This window comes from Labeo rohita, chromosome 3 (genome assembly GCF_022985175.1).
Source record: "Labeo rohita strain BAU-BD-2019 chromosome 3, IGBB_LRoh.1.0, whole genome shotgun sequence".
NCBI lineage: Eukaryota > Metazoa > Chordata > Actinopteri > Cypriniformes > Cyprinidae > Labeo > Labeo rohita.
Window position 1 is genome coordinate 6,116,533 of NC_066871.1, and position 18,780 is coordinate 6,135,312.

Below are 18,780 nucleotides of genomic sequence, written 5' to 3' on the forward strand. Positions count from 1 at the left end.
AAATAAAGATTTGTGAGATATAAATTTAGAAATGTGAGATAAAAAGTTGAAATGTGCTTTTTCCCCCATTTTTTTCTATTAAAGTGTTTCTTTTTAACTAAAAAACTGTAACTGCAACTTTTTTTGTAATTCAGACTTTTTTTCCACAGAATTACAAGTTTATACCGCAAATCTTTGTTTATATTTTGCAATTCTCAAAACTGCAATAAAAAAATCTGCAATTCTGATTTTTTTTTTCTCAGAATGTTTGTTTTTAAATAAAAACTGTATTTGCAACTTTTTATCTTGCAATTCAGAATTAAAAGTTTTAAGTTTATTAAGAATTTAAAGTTTAAATCACAAATCTGTTTATGTCTTGCCATTCTGAGTTTTCTCAGAATCTAATTTGTCTAATTTGTGAGATATAAATTTAGAATTGTGAGATAAAAAGTTGAAATCAGCTTTTTTTCTTTTCTTTTTTCTTTTTTTTTTTTTTTTTTTTTTTTTTTGCTGAATTTGCATGCTGTAATTCTGACTTTTTTCCCTCTGAATAGTTTTTTTTTTATCTTGCAATTCACTTTTTTTACATGTCGCAATACTTTTTTTTTTTTTTCCTCTCAGAATTGCGAGTTTATATCTTGGAATTTTGACTTTTATTCTGAATTGCGAGTTAAATAACTAAACTGTAATTGCAACTTCTTATCTTGTAATTCAGACTTTTTTCCTAAGAATTACAAGTTTATACCACAAATCTGTTTATATCTCGCAATTCTCAGAATTGCAAAATAATAATAATAATAATAATAATAATCTGATTTGTGATATATAAACTCAGAATTGTTTATAAAGTTGAAAATTGCTTCTTTATTGCATGCTGTAATTCTGACTTTTTTCTCTTTTTTTTAAATAAAAACTGTAATTACAACTTTTATCTTGTAGTTCAGACTTTTTTATCACAATTATGTGTTTATATATTGCAATTCTGAGTTTATATCTCACAATTCTCAGAACTGCAATAAAATAATAATAATAAAAAAGTCTAAATAGTGGGATATAAACTCAGAATTGAGTTTAGTTGAAAGTTGTGATTAGCTTATCAATATTTTTTTTTTTTTTTTAGTTTTAATTCTTGCTGTGTAAATAAGTGGTTAAGTGTGAAGAAAAAAAAAACATTCTTTTAACCAAAATGTACTTTGTGGAGGTCAAAAGAATTCAAAATTAATTAAATGGATAAATAATTAGTGTTGCGCTTCAACGCATACATCACTATTATTATAGCACATACTTAGGGTTACAGATTTAAACAAATATTAATTTAAAATAATGAAATATTACAATATATTACCAATATATTACCAAAAGGACCTGATCCATATATTATATGCATACCATAAACTGAAGGTTTCAATTAATTTACAGACACTTGGTGCGACAAATAGTCTCATTATTACTGTATTGTAGCTGTATTGACACTAGAGAGCGCAGCTGTCTTCATAGACGCCAAATGCGCTTAGCCAGTCACAGCTGAATAAAACACGCCATCCTCCGCTCTACACTTGACATGTCGGACCACAGCATTTCCATGTGTTTTAAAGTAAAGAGTAGCTGGTATTTCATATGAGATGTGATATTAGAAGTAAGCGGGAATGTGGTTTATTCGCAATGGGAAATGTTTTCGGCAGACAGGGACGAGTCACCAGTCGAGTGACAGATCAGGACAGGGCGATATTGGTAAGAACAATCAATCAATCAATGAGCATCACTCTCTCTATCTCTCTCTGTCACACACACACACACACGTGTGTTTGTGTTGTGTCAGTTCATACACGAGTAGATATAGAGAGGCAACATACTGTAGTGCGTCTGAAATCATTGCAGCCATACTGTACTGCGAACGAGCGGATTAGATCAGCTGTCCTACTTTACACAACACAGTATGGGAATCTGTGTAATATAGACTATTGCAGAACAGAACTATTATAGAATTCACATGAACTGAGTAGAACAGATCTGCGGCTGTTATAGAATAGAACACAGTAAAACGTAACAATAGAACAGATATAGAACTGAGTACATTGGAATAGTGTTAGAGAACAGACTCACTCAGAGTGTGCTCTATGTTACAGAGGAGAACAGTTTCTCATGGAATACAAAAGAACACAATCTGTAATAGAATAGAACAGAATAGCAGGGTATTCATGATAGAACATAATGTATTAGCATAAAGTGCAACAGATCAGTATTGAATAGAATGGAATAGAACCACATCTGCTATAGAATAAAACAAAAAAAAAAATAAAAACATATCAGTAACTATTGTATAGCATAAAAAATGAACAATAAAAGCATAATACAATTTATATTGTATTTTTATAGTAGTGTAGAATATAAACTAGTATTCTATAGACCAGTGGTTTCAAACAGTAGGCCTCAACAAATTTACAAAGGGGTCGAACTAAAAATATGAAAATTAATTAAATTAGTAATTAAATGTCTGATTAGATATGATCTGTAATATAATATCTAAACAAAGTAACTCTAAATTAAACTAAAATAGCAAAATAAAAATAAATAATAATAATAAAAAAAGTTAAATATAAAATAATTAAAAAATATATTTCAATTAAGTATTTATTGTGTGAAAAAAAAAAAAAAAAAAAAAATATATATATATATATATATATATATATATATATATATATATACATATATATATAATAAAAAATTTGCATTAAATTACAGTTACTGTTAATTTACAATAATACTAATTTAACTAAGTTAAATTAAAATGCTAAATGAAATAAATTCAAATCAAAATTAAGAAAAATAAAAGTGTTTCAATTAATTGTTCACGGTAATTATATATCATGTCTAATAAATTTAGTAAAAAGTCAAGATAAAACAAAATATATAAAAAAGTATATAAAAAGATTTCATATAAAAAAACTTAAAGTAGTTTAACTCTAAACTAATTTAAAATGGGAAAATTAAGATTTAGTTTATTTATGGTAATTATATATCATTTCTAATAAATTCTCTAAATAAAAAAAAATATATATTTTAAATATATTAAAATAAATTCATATAAAAACTACATTAAATTATTTACAGTAATAGAAATTTAACTTAAATTAAATTAAAATGCTAAAAAAAATCTAAATAAAATATAAAATAATGAAAATAAAAGCATTTCGATGCTAAAAAAAGCATTAAAATGCTAAAAATCAAAATTAAGATAAAACATAGAATACAAAAAAATGCAAAATATTTCAAATGAAAAAAAAATCTATTATATAAATTATTTACAGTAATAGACATTTAACTTTAAATTAAAAAGCTAGTTTTTCAATGAATTATTCATGGTAATTATATATCATTTCTAATAAATGAAATGATATAAGATGAAACAAAATACAAAAAATCTGAAATATTAAAAAATAGTAAAACATTTACCTCTAAATTAAATTAAAATGCTAGAAGAAGAAGAAGAAGAAACAAAATCAAGATGAAATCCCCTCTTTAATATTATCTATTGTTTTCGTTGAAGACCGAAGATCTGGAATCACAAAATGAGCTGTGGTTAATTTAGCATATCTATACTCAGTTTCTGTTAATAAGAAAAGTTAGCATTGTCAAAATGACAGATAAAACTGTGGAAATATATCAGCCAATATGCTGTGTTGCGCAATGGGGGGTCTTTAAATCATGCAGGTTAGACAATATTCTGTCTCTCTGAACTTAGTCTGTTGTCTTATTTTATCAGAGCACCATATTTCAGGTGATTCATGTCTGGACTGTGATATCATGCTCTGACAGCTGTTTGTTCATCTTACCAAAAACTGACATTTTTATGAATAAGAAGTGTTTCCATAAGTGAACTGTCATGTTTCTGCATTACATCCTGTCACTGCATCACAGCAACTGAAACAGCAGAGAGATAAACTGAAGCAATATCAGAAGAAAATCACATTACAGCTGGAGAAAGAGAGACGTCTGGCCAAACGGCTCCTGAAGGATGGCAAGAAGGAGTAAGACATTTCAAATTACACCCATGCAAGTGCACTCATTATGTAACTTTAACATTCATGATAGCCGATCACCCGAGAATTAGGCATCATGCATTGCACAGTGCCTTTATTGAGCTGACGTGGTGCCATCTGCACCGTACACGGCAAAAGTGATTTCAGTTTAACAGATTCATTAACACGTGTGATTCATGCATTTCACAGACAAGCTCTTCTGCTGCTCAAAAAGAAACGCTACCAAGATCAGCTGCTGGACAAAACCGACATCCAGATAGCAAACCTGGAGTGCATGGTGGGTTTACATGATACAATTTTATTTTATTTGAAGGTATTAAATCTGATCGTATACACTACTGGTCAAAAGGTTTGCAAAAATGAAGATGTTTGAAATGTTTTTGAAAGAATTCTCTGCATTTGATTGATCAAAAATACAGTAAAAATAGTAATATTGTGAAATATACACTACCAGTCAAAAGTTTTTGAACAGTAAATTTGTTTTTATGTTTTTAAAAAAAATTCTCTTCTGCTCCCCAAGCCTGCATTATATTTATATATATTTATTTATATATGAAAATATAGCAAAAACAGTAAAAGTGTGAAATATTTTTACTATTAAAATAACCGTTTTCTATTTAAATATATTTTAAAATGCAGTTTATTCCTGTGAATTTTCAGCATCATTACTCCAGTCTTCAGTGTCACATGATCCTTCAGAAATCATTCTAATATGCTGATTTGCTGCTCAAGAAACATTTATTATTTATAGAAACCTGAAAAAAAATTAAAATTCTAAATTCTATGTTTTAGAGCAGCAATTCAGAATTTAAGAATGATTTCTGAAGGATCATGTGACTGAAGTAATAATGGTAAAAAAAAAAATCAACTTTGAAATCAGGGGAATAAATTGCATTTTAAAATATATTGAGATAAAAAGCAGATATTTTAAATAGTAAAAATATTTCAAAATGTTACTGTTTTTGCTGTACTTCGGATCAAATAAATGCAGGCTTGGTGAGTTCTTTAAAAATATTAAAAATCTCACTGTTCAAAAACTTTTGACTGGTATTGTAATTACAATTTTCACTTGAATATATTTTAAAATGTAATTTTAAATAACTTCTTGTGATATAAAGTTGAATCAGCATCATTACTCCAGTCTTAGGTGTCACATGATCATTCAGAAATCATTCTAATATGCTGATTTACTGCTCAAGAAACATTTCTGAATATTATGTATGATAAAAACTTTTAATGCTTAATATTTTGTGGAATCCGTGATACACCACTATTGAAAAGTTAGGGGTAAATTATAATAATGATGATAATAATAATAATAATAATAATAATAACTTTTATTAAGCAAGGCTGCAATAAATTGATCAAAAGTGGCCACAAAGACATTTATAATGTTAAAAATAATTTCTATGTCAAACAAATCCTGTTCATTTGTAGTGTTTATTCATCAAAGAATCCTGAAAAAATGTATCACAGTCTGCAAAAATAACAAGATAATAATAAAAATCCTTATTAATAATTGATCACCAATAATAACTGCTAATAATTGAGCACCAAATCAGCATATTAGAAAGATATGATGTATAATGTGACACTGAAGACTTACATTGAAATTGAAGTTATTTAAAATTATAGTGATATTTAATAATATTTTTTATTAAATAATTGCATCCTTGGTGAGCATAGGAGACTTCTTTTAAAAAGAAGTCAGATATTTTAATTATTTAAGTCTTCTATTTGATTCTTTCTTTGTTTCATCATGTGTGACCCGGGACCACAAAACCAGTCAGAAGTGTCAATAAGTTTAATAAATAAGCTTTCCATTGATGTATGGTTTGTCAGGATAGAACAATATTTGGCCGAGATACGGTAACTATTTGAAAATCTGTAATCTAAATGTGCAAAAAAATCAAAATATTGAGAAAATTGCCTTTAAAGATGTCCAAATGAAATATATCAAATGTTGTTACAAGACATATGAATTTTTCCTCATTCAGGTTCAAGATATTGAATTTGCTCAGATTGAAATAAAGGTCATCGAAGGTTTAAAGGCTGGGAATGACTGTCTCAAGCAAATGCATGAGGTAAGCCCAGACAGCCGAATCCCTCGCAGTCTTCAAGAAGCAACTGAAAACTCATTGCATCTAAGTATCTAACTACCTCATCATTAAAAAAAATAAAATCTATGCCTTCACTTTTTCTATACTCTTATTATCCTTTATCCTATCCTATCCTAGGTTTTACTATTATGAACGATGACGAAACCTTGTATAATAGGCGCTTCTCGTGTTTATTGCCATCTTATGATAAATCGCTTGTCATATTCCTCATTTGTATGTCGCTTTGGATAAAAGTGTCTGCCAAATGAATAAACCTAAATGTAAGTCTAGTTCAAATCACAGATTTGCTGTATTGTAACAAGTGAATGCACCTGCAACAGCTTAGTAATCAATTATCAGTCGTGTTAAATGCTGTTATTAGGAGCCAAGATGATTCATTGGTCTGTTTGGTGTTGTGCAGTGGGCGGTTTAGTTAATAGCAGCAGGTTTTGAGAACTGTTGCTCATTGTTGTAGGATTAAAGGCTTAAACATAAAACTCTTAGATTACAGCAGACCCGTCTTTGTCTTGAAATCTTCAGAACCCCTCGATATAAACAACAGGATAAAACTGCCCCTTAGTACCTGTTTCTGTTCGTTATGTTATGAGACAAGCTTTTGCGGCTTTTTCAATAAATAAACATGTAGGACACTGACATTTGCTACAAGGTACATTAATGTTGTATAATAGTATATAATGTAATATAATATAATACAATATAATATAATACAGTTGAGGTCAAAAGTTTATATACACCTTGCAGAATCTGCTAAATGTTAATTATTTGGCCAAAATAAAAGGGATCATAAAAATGCATGTTATCTTTTTTATTTAATACTGACCTCAGATTTCACTAAAGATAGATTTACATATAGTCAGCAAGAGAAAATAACAGTAGAATTTATAAAAATTACCCTGTTCAAAAGTTTACATACACTTGATTCTTAATACTATGTTGTTACCTGAATGATCCACAGCTGTGTTTTTTGTTTAGTGATAGTTGTTCATGAGTCCTTTGTTTGTCCTGAACAATTAAAGGAGAAGTCCACTTCCAGAACAACAATTTACACATAATTTACTCACCCCCTTGTCATCCAAGATGTTCATGTCTTTCTTTCTTCAGTCGTAAAGAAATTATGTTTTTTGAGGAAAACATTTCTGCATTTTTCTCCATATAATGGACTGATATGGTGCCCCAATTTTGAATTTCCAAAATGCAGTTTAAATGCAGCTTCAAACGATCCCAAAGGCGGTTGTGAACGATCCCAGCTGAGGAAGAAGGGTCTTATCTAGCGAAACGATTGGTTATTTTCATTTTTAAAAAATACAATTTATATACTTTTTAATGCCGTCTGACTCTGCTTAGACTGTTTTTGTTCTGGTTCATGACAGTTAGGGTATGTCGAAAAACTCCCATCTCATGTTCTCCCTCAACTTCGAAATCATCCTATATTGCTGTTTTACCTTTTTGTTAAGGGTGTTTGATCTTCTTTGCATGTTCACGTTGCAAACACTGGGTCAGTACTTCTGCAGTGATGTAGGATGATTTTGCAATGATTTTTGAAGTTAAGAGAGAAAATCTGATTGGAGTTTTTCGACATACCCTAACTGTCTTGAGTCAGATACACAGAGTTCATGGAGAGAAAGGCAAGACGATTTTAATTAAAAATTTTCATTTTGAAATGAAAATAACCGATCGTTTCGCTAGATAAGAGCCTTCTTCCTCGGCTGGGATCATTTACAACCACATTTGGGATCGTTTGAAGCCGCATTTAAACTGCTTTTTGAAAGTTCAAAATCGGGGCACTATATCAGTCCATTATATGGAGAAAAATGCAGAAATGTTTTCCTCAAAAAATATAATGTCTTTACGTCTGAAGAAAGAAAGACATGCACATCTTGGATGACAAGGGGGTGAGTACATTATATGTGAATCTTTGTTTTGGAAGTGGACTTCTCCTTTAAACTGCCTGCTGTTCTTCAGGTTGCACAGATTCTTTGGTTTTTCACCATGTTTGTGTATTTGAACCCTTTTCAACAATGACTGTATGATTCTGAGATCCATCTTTTCACACTGAGGACAATTGAGGAATATGCAACTATTACAGAAGTTTCAAACGCTCACTGATGCTCCAGGATGAAAAAACCATGCCTAAAGAGGTGGGGGGTGAAAACTTTTGAAAAGAATGAAGATGTGTACATTTTTCTTATTTTGCCAAAATATATATATTTTTTCCATTTAGTACTGCCCTTCAGAATCAACAAAAGATACTCACATATTTCCCAGAAGACGAAATTTACCCTGATCTTCAAATTCAAAAAGTTTTCACCCCTTTTCATATACTGTTCAAAAGTTTAGGGTCAGTAAGGAATGTTTTTTAAAGAAGTTTCATATGCTCACCAAGGCTGCATTTATTTGGTAAAAAAAAATACAGTTAAAACAGTTATATTGTTAAATATTATTACAGTTTAAAATAGCTGTTTTCTATTGTAATATATTTTAAAATGTCATTTATTCCTGTGACGTAAAGCTGAATTGTCACTATTGTTACTCCAGTCTTCAGTGGCACATGATGCTTTAGAAATCAATCTAATATGATTTGATGTTTAAGAAACATTTCATATCAATGCTGAAAACAGTTGTACTGCTTCATATTTTTGTGGAAACGTGCTATTTTTCAGGATTATTTGATGAACAGAAAGTTCATTAAAACAGCATTTATTTAAAATAGAAATATTTTCTAAATATCACTTTTAATCATTTTTAGTGGTACCGTACAATATGTATTGACTCAGGTCTTGTAGGAATGTTATAAACAATTCTGATCACATTTCAGCCCATATAAGACTAACATCTTTTCCACCGCTTTATATAAGCACATTTTATTGAAATCTGCACTGCTGACTGATTCATTTCTGTGGGAGGATCTGTAGGGCTTGTCTTAGTGAGTAACCAAATGGGGGTGGAGGTTAGCGAAGGGTCAATAATGTTATGAATATATAAAAAGTTATTTATTGGCCTATTGTGAGCATTTAACTGAAGTAATGTTTTTTGGCTCAGACTGATCTTTTTTTCTTCATCAGGTCATGTCTATTGAGGAGGTGGAGAGAATACTGGAAGAGACGCAGGAGGCCATTGAGTATCAGAAGGTTGTAAGAGTCAAATTCAGTCCACTTAACATTCAGAGCAATGCTAAATAGACTTAAAACATTTAGAAATGTATAAAAGTCATTGCACTACATAAAAAAAATGAAACAAAACCAAGTGGCATTTATATTAAAGAAAGAGCACAAGCATGTACATTTTTTGAAAGAAATCAATACATTTTGGGGTGAACTATCCCTTTAAGTATCCAAACGGGGTTTTCACTATTCAGAAAATTGTTTATTTCAAACTTCCCTTCCTGCTATTATAGTCCCGGGCTGCGTTTCTCAAAAGCATCATGAGCTAAACTGATTGTAGAGACCACTGGTGGCAATGGTTCTACAATCTACTTAGGCTTACGATGCTTTTGGGAAACGCAGGCCTGGACATTGGCCGTACTGCTCTTTCCTGTTTTTTATTGCTTTGAATGTCTAACTGCGTCTTGAAACTTCCTCCCTTAAAGCAAATTGATGAACTGCTGGCAGGTTTTTGGACAGCGGAGGATGAGGATGCTGTGTTAGCAGAGCTGGAGGCCATCACTCAGGTGTGGAGACCTTTACCTGTCATCCGTGCTGCCAGATATACTCTTTATCATCGCTCGCTGGTTGCGCGTAGCCTGTGTCTGATCTAACGCTACTCTCTTCATCCTGGGCAGGGAGAAGACATAACCCTTCCAGAATTACCCACAGATCCATTGTCAGCGGTACCTACGGGGGAAACAGGTGTTGTTTTAGTACTGTCAAACACAGCACTGTGTAAAAGAATGACATGGCTCTCTTATTTGGCTTTTGATTGCTTTCTGTCACTCGCTTTGTGCTCTGTCTTTGCAGAAAGAAAAGAGGCACAAATCAAGCCGGAGCGAGAGATGCTGGCAGCGTAGTGTTTGATCCTACAGCCTGGCTCATCACTTTGTTTTTAATGAAAGGAAGAGCTAAGGGAATATAATTGGCAGAAAAGAAGGCTTTCATAGGATATTTAATAGGCACGCATCAGAATCAGTGTTCCCATGGTCGTGGAAATCTTGGAGATGTCAGGGAATTTAACTTTTTTGATTTTTCAGGCTTAAAAAAAAAAAATATCATAGAAAGCAATCCCTAGTAAAAAAGTAATCGATTTAAAATGCATTTATTTTATACTTAGTTCAAGTCTATTAATATATTTACTGACATATCACTTGAGACTTACTTATAAAAAATTGTGATAAAACTTTCTTTGCAGTACTACATGTGCACATTTCTGAATATTAACCCTAAAAATGTTTTAATGTCATTATTGATGAGGAATGTAAATAATATCAGTCTTTAAATGCAAAATATTTGTAAAGTATACTTCTAAAGTATACAATTAAAGTGCACTAAGTGCAAAATTAGTTGTTCTAATTTAGCAGACTTGGTAAATATACCAGTTTAATATATGAAAAGTACAACTATTTTTTTTTGTATACTTGAATTAAATACATTTTAAATACATTTTAGTCTATTTTATTTTTCACTAAAGACCAAATGTCTAGAAAAAGTAATGGAAATGATTTTTATCCTAATTTATTTATTGAAATTGGCTATAATATGTTTTCATATTGCAATTATATATATATATATATATATATATATATGTGTGTGTGTGTGTGTGTGTGTGTGTGTGTTTTAAATAAAATTTAATATATATATACAGTGTTGGGGAGTAACTAGTTACATGTAACGGAATTACGTAATTTAATTACAAAATAAATGTAATTGTAATTAGTTACAGTTACTAAGAAAAAATGTGTAATTAAATTACAGTTACTTTTGAAAAATGCCAGTGATTACAAAAGGGATTGCATCTGAATTTTCACACACCCACCCACACTTACAGATTTAATTGACTTCTTTCATAAATTGCATTGACTGCTCTAAAATGAGACACAAATGTTTCAGGAGTTTAGGACACAGAATAGGACACATGCTTATTTGATAACTGTTTTATTTCCTACTTGGGTTTATAAATAAACTTTATTTTTTAAGATTGTTTTTGATTTCAGATCTGTATTTAACCTCGCAATGATCTCAAAGTAAATAAGAGCCGTTAAGTCTGAATTTGGGGCATTGGTGCCAATAGCCTCGTGGTTAGTGTGCCAACATATAGCACACTGTGCTCACGGTGACCTGAGTTTGATTCCCATCTTGAGGCCCTTTGCCGATCCCACTCCACTCTCTCCTCCCAGCTCTTTCCTGTCATCTCTCCCAAAAAATAAGTAAAAAAATAAAATAAAATTCTGAATTTGTGGTGGCTGTGCTTTAAATTAAATTATTACACAGCTCTGTGGAATGCTTGATTCTGATTGGTCAGTCATGACATTCCAAGGTGTAATTCCTTGATAACAACTGGTAAAAACGAATAACTCAGACTCATTCGGGGCAACTTAAGTCGCTTAAGTTACGCTTGATAGTTTTTCTTGGCGGAAGCTTTGCGTTTGATTAGCTCATAAAATATTAAAACTTAATTCAATATTATGTGTACAATTTCTTAATTCTGTCTTCCTGGTATTGTGGACTCACTCTATTGTTTTATACAAACGCAGCTGCTGCCATTTCTTTTCTTTCTTTTTTTGTACACTGTAATGGATTATAAGATAACTAACAAACTAGTACTATTACTTAATTATTTATGTGGTGAAATGTTGTGTAAGAAAAGTGGTATGACTGCACTGTATCCCTAAAAATGTCTAGTTTGAACTTGCCGTTTGCTAGCAACTCATTTTTCCATGGAAGCTTTGCATTCAAATATTTCAACTCAGATCAGTGTTTCGTGTCTAATTATTTTGACACTAAACATCTAAATAATCTATCAAGCAGCTGTGTAATAAGTGGGATAATGTACATCCAGCCAGTTGTTATCGCAAAATAAAGATGTATGTTATCCCTTACTTATTATAATCTTAATTTAAGTGATAAAGGATTTTGAAAGTCTGACAGTAATCAGTGTTGAACGCTACTATAAGGCTAACTCTGCCTGGTTTAAATGTTTCAAAATGATTAACTGTTGAAAATATTAGAAATTTAGAAAAGTAATCAAAAAGTAATTAAAAGTAATAAGTTACATTACTTTAATAAAGTAATTGAAAAGTTACACTACTTATTACATTTTAAATCAAGTAACTTGTAATCTGTAACTTATTACATTTCCAAAGTAACCTTCCCAACACTGTATGTATATATATATAGGAGGTTTAGGTAAGTTTACTAGAAACATAAATCGCAGTACACATGAATTCACATTTGGTTTTGTTAACATAAATTAGCAAACTATGAATTAATTGGCGCTTTTATGTGGCGTTAGTAAACGTTACTGATTTTATTTTCATTTTTAAACGCAAAAAGTGAATTGGTTCAACACTTTAGTATATTTTTCATTTCAACCTATTACAGCTTAGCCTGTAGCATTGGTTTTTAAGCAGCGTTAGCTGTTTTGCTAACTTCTGCCAGACTAGCTGGATTAGTGATGAAGGATCGATTATGAACATGTTTTTCATTTTTAATTAATTTTATAGGGAGTAACAATTTCTGAATATTATTCCAAAAAAGTTTATAGCACTTTTACAGATGTGATTGAATGAAGCAATGTGCTTTTTAAAGTCTGATCACCTATGCAAACCCTGGAGTGTTTGGGTTATAATCTGTGGTATCTGTAGTAGGATTACGTTCATTTCGTGGTCGTCGTGGCTCTTGCAGATGTGTGTTAGCTTGTCAAGACCAGCAGGGGGCTCTAAATATCACCAATTGGGACGAAATAAATCTGTGCTGACAGATGCACAACTGCCAATCCTCTTCCGATGGCTCAGTTTGTGATTAATGTAAACATTCTGTTCATGTATGCATGCATTTATATTCATATATGTATCTGCGTTTATCTTTAATGCTGTAATTATAATAAGGGGTTTTCCTCTGGCTTTCACAGCCATGAAAAATCATGGATTTTAAAACTGTGATTTCCAGGCTTATAATGTGATACAAGTCCACTCTCAGAAAGTGTAAAGATATTTTGTTACAAAGAAGGATCATGTGACACTGAAGACTGGGAGTGGTGATGCTGAAAATTCAGCTTTATCACCACAACTATAAATTAATAAATTAAAATATATTCAAATAGAAAAAAAACAACACACATTTTAAATTGTAATAAGTAGGTGTTGGACAGCTTACATCCGGGAGGAGGCGGGCGCAGGTGGCTCGTAGCCACGCCTCCAGAGCGCGTTTCAGAACACGGGGCGGCACTACTTTTGTAAGCCCCACCTCCATTCCATTGCCTCCGCACGGTACTGTTGAGCTGAGATCAGACTCCTGTGGATCGGAGCGCGGATCTGCAGCTGACCCTCATCACACAGACCCACTGTTCGGATAACACATCACGTTCGGCAAAACACCGTTTATGGTTTTAACTGAAGATTTCACAATGTCTCGCACCGACGAGGTCCACCGCATTACGGAAAATGTCTATAAGGTAAAGTGCATTGATCCAACTGATGGAACAACTTACTAATCACAGGTGGTGATCTATTAAGACTTGTGTAGTCGGAAGTGCATGCTTTTGACATGAGTTATCGTCGTTGTTTATTGTATTGCATACGATGATTCTCTTGTGTGGCTTTACGTTTAGATTTATGGTCGTTAATGAACTTGATGGGAGATCAAGTTTGTTGCTCGTGTTGCTCATGCCATTTAAATGAAGCGCACAGTGGGAACAGAAGTGATTTGCATTGTTTTTTACTTATCTGACACGATAAGAACATAACCCTTCCCAATCTCTCTCTCTCTCTCTTTCTCTCTCTCTCTCTCACACACACACACACACACACCCTCCTACACACACATATCTATCTATCTATCTATCTATCTATCTATGTATCATGTTATAGATCTACATTATATAGATCGGCTTTTTACGACTGAAATAATACAGATTTTGTTGAAATGTCCGATAACCGATATCCAGAGCTGGTTTCAAATAGTTTCTACTTTTGACTAAGAAATACTAAATAATTTAACTGAAACAAAAACATAATTAATATGAAATATTTTTGAGTGTTTACTATTATTTATTTTAAGGGATCACCAATATTACTTTTTATTACTGATATGATATATAGATTGTATAAATGTCCGATATCCAGACCTGAATTTAATTAGTTGTAATTCTGCATTCTGTGTAGGAAAATAAATGCATATAATATATAACACATGAATATTATTTATATATAAAATTGCAATTAAATACATAAAATGTATGTAAAATACATACATTTTACTGCAATAATAAAAACATAATATTTTATTACTTTATTATTTGTTCAAATTATTTATTATTAGTGCTGTCACACAATTAATCGCGATTAATCGCATTCACATTAAAAGTTTTTATGTAATATATTTATATGCGCATGCTCTCTATATTATCTGTACATATAAATACACATACATATAGTATATATTTTGAAAATAGTCATATATTTATATACATATAATTGATATTATACATAAATATTTTTAATATATAAACAAGTGCTGGGCAATGATTAATCGCATCCAAAGTAAAAGTTTCTATAATTTATTTTATACATTTTTTAAAAAAATACATACATGCATGTGTTTGTGTATTGTCTATTTATATATATATACATAATAAATATACATGGTACACCTGCACATATTACGTACACAAAAATTTTTTTATTTTGGATGCGATTAATCATTGCCCAGCACTAATATAACCATATTTTTCTTAAAAATATACATGCATGTGTATATTTATATATACATAATAAATATACACAGTACACACACATTACACAACACATATTACATAAACAAAAACTTTTATTTTGGATGCGATTAATCGCGATTAATTGTTTGAATGCACTATTATTTGTGCAGTTCATTTAATTCTTTTTAAAGGTTTTTTTGTTGTTGTTGTTGTTTGTTTTTTAAGGCTTGTTTCCCATAAACCTGTATTAGTTGCTATGTTTATTGGCATGTGATCCGTCGGGCATTCCAGCATAGGTGGTTTAGGGAGGAGGGGACGTGCTGGTGTGTGTTGCAACAGGCTCAGTCAATGCACGTCTCGTCAATGTTTCAATACATTCCCAGCAGGTTTCTGCTGCACTTTTTGGTCTGTAACTTTAAAAAAAGTTAATACTTACCACACACCAGTAGGATTACAGCTCTCATCAGATACTTAAGCCTGTTAAATAGGCCACCTGAAGTCCAACACCTAAAACGAGGACAAAGAAACTATTCTGGTTGATCAAGGGCAAGCGGATGTCTCCTGTATCTGGGGTGTTATTCTTAAAGCAAGGAAAACTAAGTGTGAGGACTAGCGTATGGTGCAATCCGCATTATATTTTCATCATTCTGACAGATATTTAAATTCTAGTTTACTATGTCAGTCTGTAGATTTACATTTCATAAAGTGGGTTAGACCTCACGGGAGGGGTTTGAATTAGTCCACTAGCTGTCTATTGGTGATCTGAACAGAATCGCTGTGTGCCAATTCACCATTGGCGTCTTCGAGAGCTGGATCGTTAGTCCAAATCCACCCGCTATTCAGATAGATTGTTAAATCATCCAGCTAAAGAACATAGATTGAGTTCAGAAAGAGAGCAGTATTGACGAGTGTTCTGTGTGTGAGAGAGAAAGAGCGGGAAAGATAAGAGGGGTAAACATCAGTGGTGGGATGTTAAACATCTGCTAAGTGTCACAGGAAAGCCAGAACATGCTCTGTGACTCAACACATGGGTGTACCAGGGCGTATGTGTGCACAAGTGTGTGTGTGCGTGTGTGATCGGTTGTTACTCAACTGTGCACACAAAACACTCCCTACCTGCGAGCGATGGCTGTGATTCCCGCTGGAGTTGCCATGGTTTTAAAACAAGCCTCACCTGTGAGTCACAGCCGGCCCTCAATCACTCAGCCTCTCAGCGGCGGGGCCCAGTCATCCAGACAGTGCCGGGCTCAGGCGGATCTCTCTAATCCCATCAGCCTCCAGGCGAGTACCAGCGGCAGGCCTGACGAGACCTTTGCCAGCTGGAGGGTGACATAACTGGCGTCGGCTCACCTGCGCGTGTATGTGTGGGCGAGCTGAGGTCAAGCCACTTAGGTGCTGCATGAGGCCAGACTCATACTGTGTGCTAATGCACCTGCTAGTGCATTGTTAGCATGTGGTTTTGTAGGACTTGCGTGTGTTCTTGCGTCGCTGTGGTGGTGACAAACCTCAGCGCTCAGGGATTTGGCTCAAGACTTAGGTTTAAAAATGTACTGTAGCACAAAGTTGTGGCTTTGATTCCCATTCAAAATATGAATCTTGAACTTACTGAAATCTCTTGGATTCAAATGTCTGTTGAATACATGTACTGTGTGTGTACAAATGTTCATGTCTGTATTGGTTGCTGTGGTAGCTAGTGGGATTATAGGCATTGCTGTGACTGTTCCGTTGAAGGTGCTGGAAGCGTTTTGCTAACTGCCATTTTGCTAACTGTAACCACACGCCCTCTCTCCAAAACTCCGCCCTCTAAAGATATACCAACTTGATGTCAGTAGTCCCAAACAGTCTTTCTATATCTGTCTATCATTTAATTTTTTCTATTGTTCATCAGTCTGCCTGTGTCTGTCTGTGTGTCTGTCATTCTGTCTTTCTATTTGTCTGTCTATTGATCGTTTATCTGTCTACCATCTATCTATCTATGTATCTATGTATCTATCTCTCTATCTGTCTATCTGTCTGTCTATCTGTCTATCTATCTATCTATCTATCTATCTATCTATCTATCTATCTATCTATCAATCTATCTGTCTGTCTGTCTGTCTGTCACTCGTTCTATTTGTCTATCTGTCTGTCTGTTGACCATTTATCTGTCTATCCGTCTATCTGTCTGTCTATCTGCCTGTCTGTCACTCTACCTGTCTATCTGTCTGTCCATTGACCATTTATCTGTCTGTCTATCCATCTGTCTGTCTGTCTATCCGTCTGTCTTTTATCTGCCTATCTGTCACTCTATTTGTCTGTTTATCTATCTAACTGTCTAATCTATCTATCTATCTATCTATCTATCTATCTATCTATCTATCTATCTATCTATCTATCTATTTGTCTGTCTGTCTGTCTGTCTGTCTGTCTGTCTGTCTGTCACTCTGTTTGTCTGTCACTCGTTCTATTTGTCTGTCTGTCTATTGACCATTTATCTGTCTATCCGTTTATCTGTCTGTCTATCTGCCTGTCTGTCACTCTACCTGTCTATGTCTATTGACTGTCTGTCTGTCTGTCTGTCTGTCACTCTATTTGTCTATCTATATGACTGTCTGTCGCTCTTTCTATTTGTCTATCTGTCTGTCCATTGACCATTTATCTGTCTGTCTATCCATCTCTCTGTCTATCTATCTATCTATCTGTCTGTCTGTTTGTCTATCTATCTGTCTGTCTGTCTGACTGACTGTTGCTCTATCTATCTGTCTGTCTGTCTATCCGTCTGTCTTTCTATCTGCCTATCCGTCGCTCTATTTGTCTGTCTATCTCTCTGACTGTCTGTATGACTGTCTGTTACTCTCTTTCTAATTGTCTATCTATCCGTCTATTGACCGTTTATCTGTCTATCTGTCTGTCTGTCTATCCATTTATCTGTCTGTCTGTCCTTCTACCTGCTGCTCTATCTATCTATCTATCTATCTATCTATCTATCTATCTATCTATCTATCTATCTGTCTGTCTATTGACCGTTTATCTGTCTATCTGTCTGTCTGTCTATCCATTTATTTATCTGTCTATCTGTCCGTCTACCTGCTGATCTATCTGTCTGTCTGTCTGTTACTGTTTGTCTATCTATCTGTCTGACTGACTGTCGTTCTATCTTTCTATCTGTCTATCTGTCTGTCTGTCTATCGGCTTCTCAGACGCTCTATATGTCTGTCTATCTATTCTGTAACACAGCCACTCTGTTAATATCGAGATTTTTTAACAAAGCGTTTTTGTTCACAGATTTGTGTAGGGTAAAGTATGAAGTGCGGTTACTGTTACTTTAAATATGTGCAGTGATTGATTGGAAACTCCTCCAGCAGTGGTGATCAGGGTGCGGGGAGAGACGTGATGCGGGAGGGCATGTTTCATCTTGTCTACAGGTGAAACAATGCGATAGGAGTGTCTCGTAACACCTCTCCAAAATAGTCAACGTAGAGTGAAGTAAACATGGTTACCATGTTCACACAATCCCAGGGGAAACTTATAGGTGTGCCTGTTTTTTTTTCTATATGCCTTGACTGATATTGGAGAACGCAAATAACAAGCAAAGGTTTCAGTTACAATATGCATATTACGTTTCCATAAATCTGTTTGATGAAAGCGTTATCATACCCAACAGGCGTGAAATTTCACTTGTTCAGGGACTCATTTCATCAGAGATCACCAGAAGCAAAATATAATTTCTTTCTTTTTTTCATTCCGAAGATGTGAGAGGACATATTTTTCATGTAGAAAATCTGGACAGGTGGTTTCTT

General features: G+C 33.1%; 2 protein-coding genes across 8 annotated transcripts in view; both read left to right on the top strand.

Moving 5' to 3' along the window:
• Nucleotides 1-1,508: 1,508 nt before the first annotated feature.
• Nucleotides 1,509-10,815, top strand: chmp6a (charged multivesicular body protein 6a). 2 transcript variants are annotated; one of them, XM_051106154.1, is made up of 8 exons: nucleotides 1,509-1,710; nucleotides 3,898-4,007; nucleotides 4,209-4,296; nucleotides 6,017-6,103; nucleotides 9,202-9,267; nucleotides 9,726-9,806; nucleotides 9,918-9,984; nucleotides 10,093-10,815. In XM_051106154.1, exons 1-8 carry the CDS (start codon nucleotides 1,597-1,599, stop codon nucleotides 10,140-10,142), a joined length of 663 nt encoding a protein of 220 aa, XP_050962111.1. In that variant the 5' UTR covers nucleotides 1,509-1,596; the 3' UTR covers nucleotides 10,143-10,815. The 2 variants fall into 2 exon arrangements, with proteins under 2 accessions (XP_050962111.1, XP_050962112.1); XM_051106155.1 differs by lacking the exon at nucleotides 6,017-6,103.
• Nucleotides 10,816-13,550: 2,735 nt separating this feature from the next.
• baiap2a (BAR/IMD domain containing adaptor protein 2a) overlaps nucleotides 13,551-18,780 on the top strand; it is a 108,136-nt gene continuing 102,906 nt past the window's right edge. For 5 of the 6 annotated variants that reach the window (XM_051106323.1, XM_051106329.1, XM_051106326.1 and 2 more), the window contains exon 1: nucleotides 13,551-13,741. In XM_051106323.1, the coding sequence (XP_050962280.1) occupies nucleotides 13,670-13,741 (72 nt within the window). In that variant the 5' untranslated portion in view covers nucleotides 13,551-13,669. The remainder of the gene's footprint in view (nucleotides 13,742-18,780) is intronic. The other variant, XM_051106328.1, reaches the window with a different exon arrangement.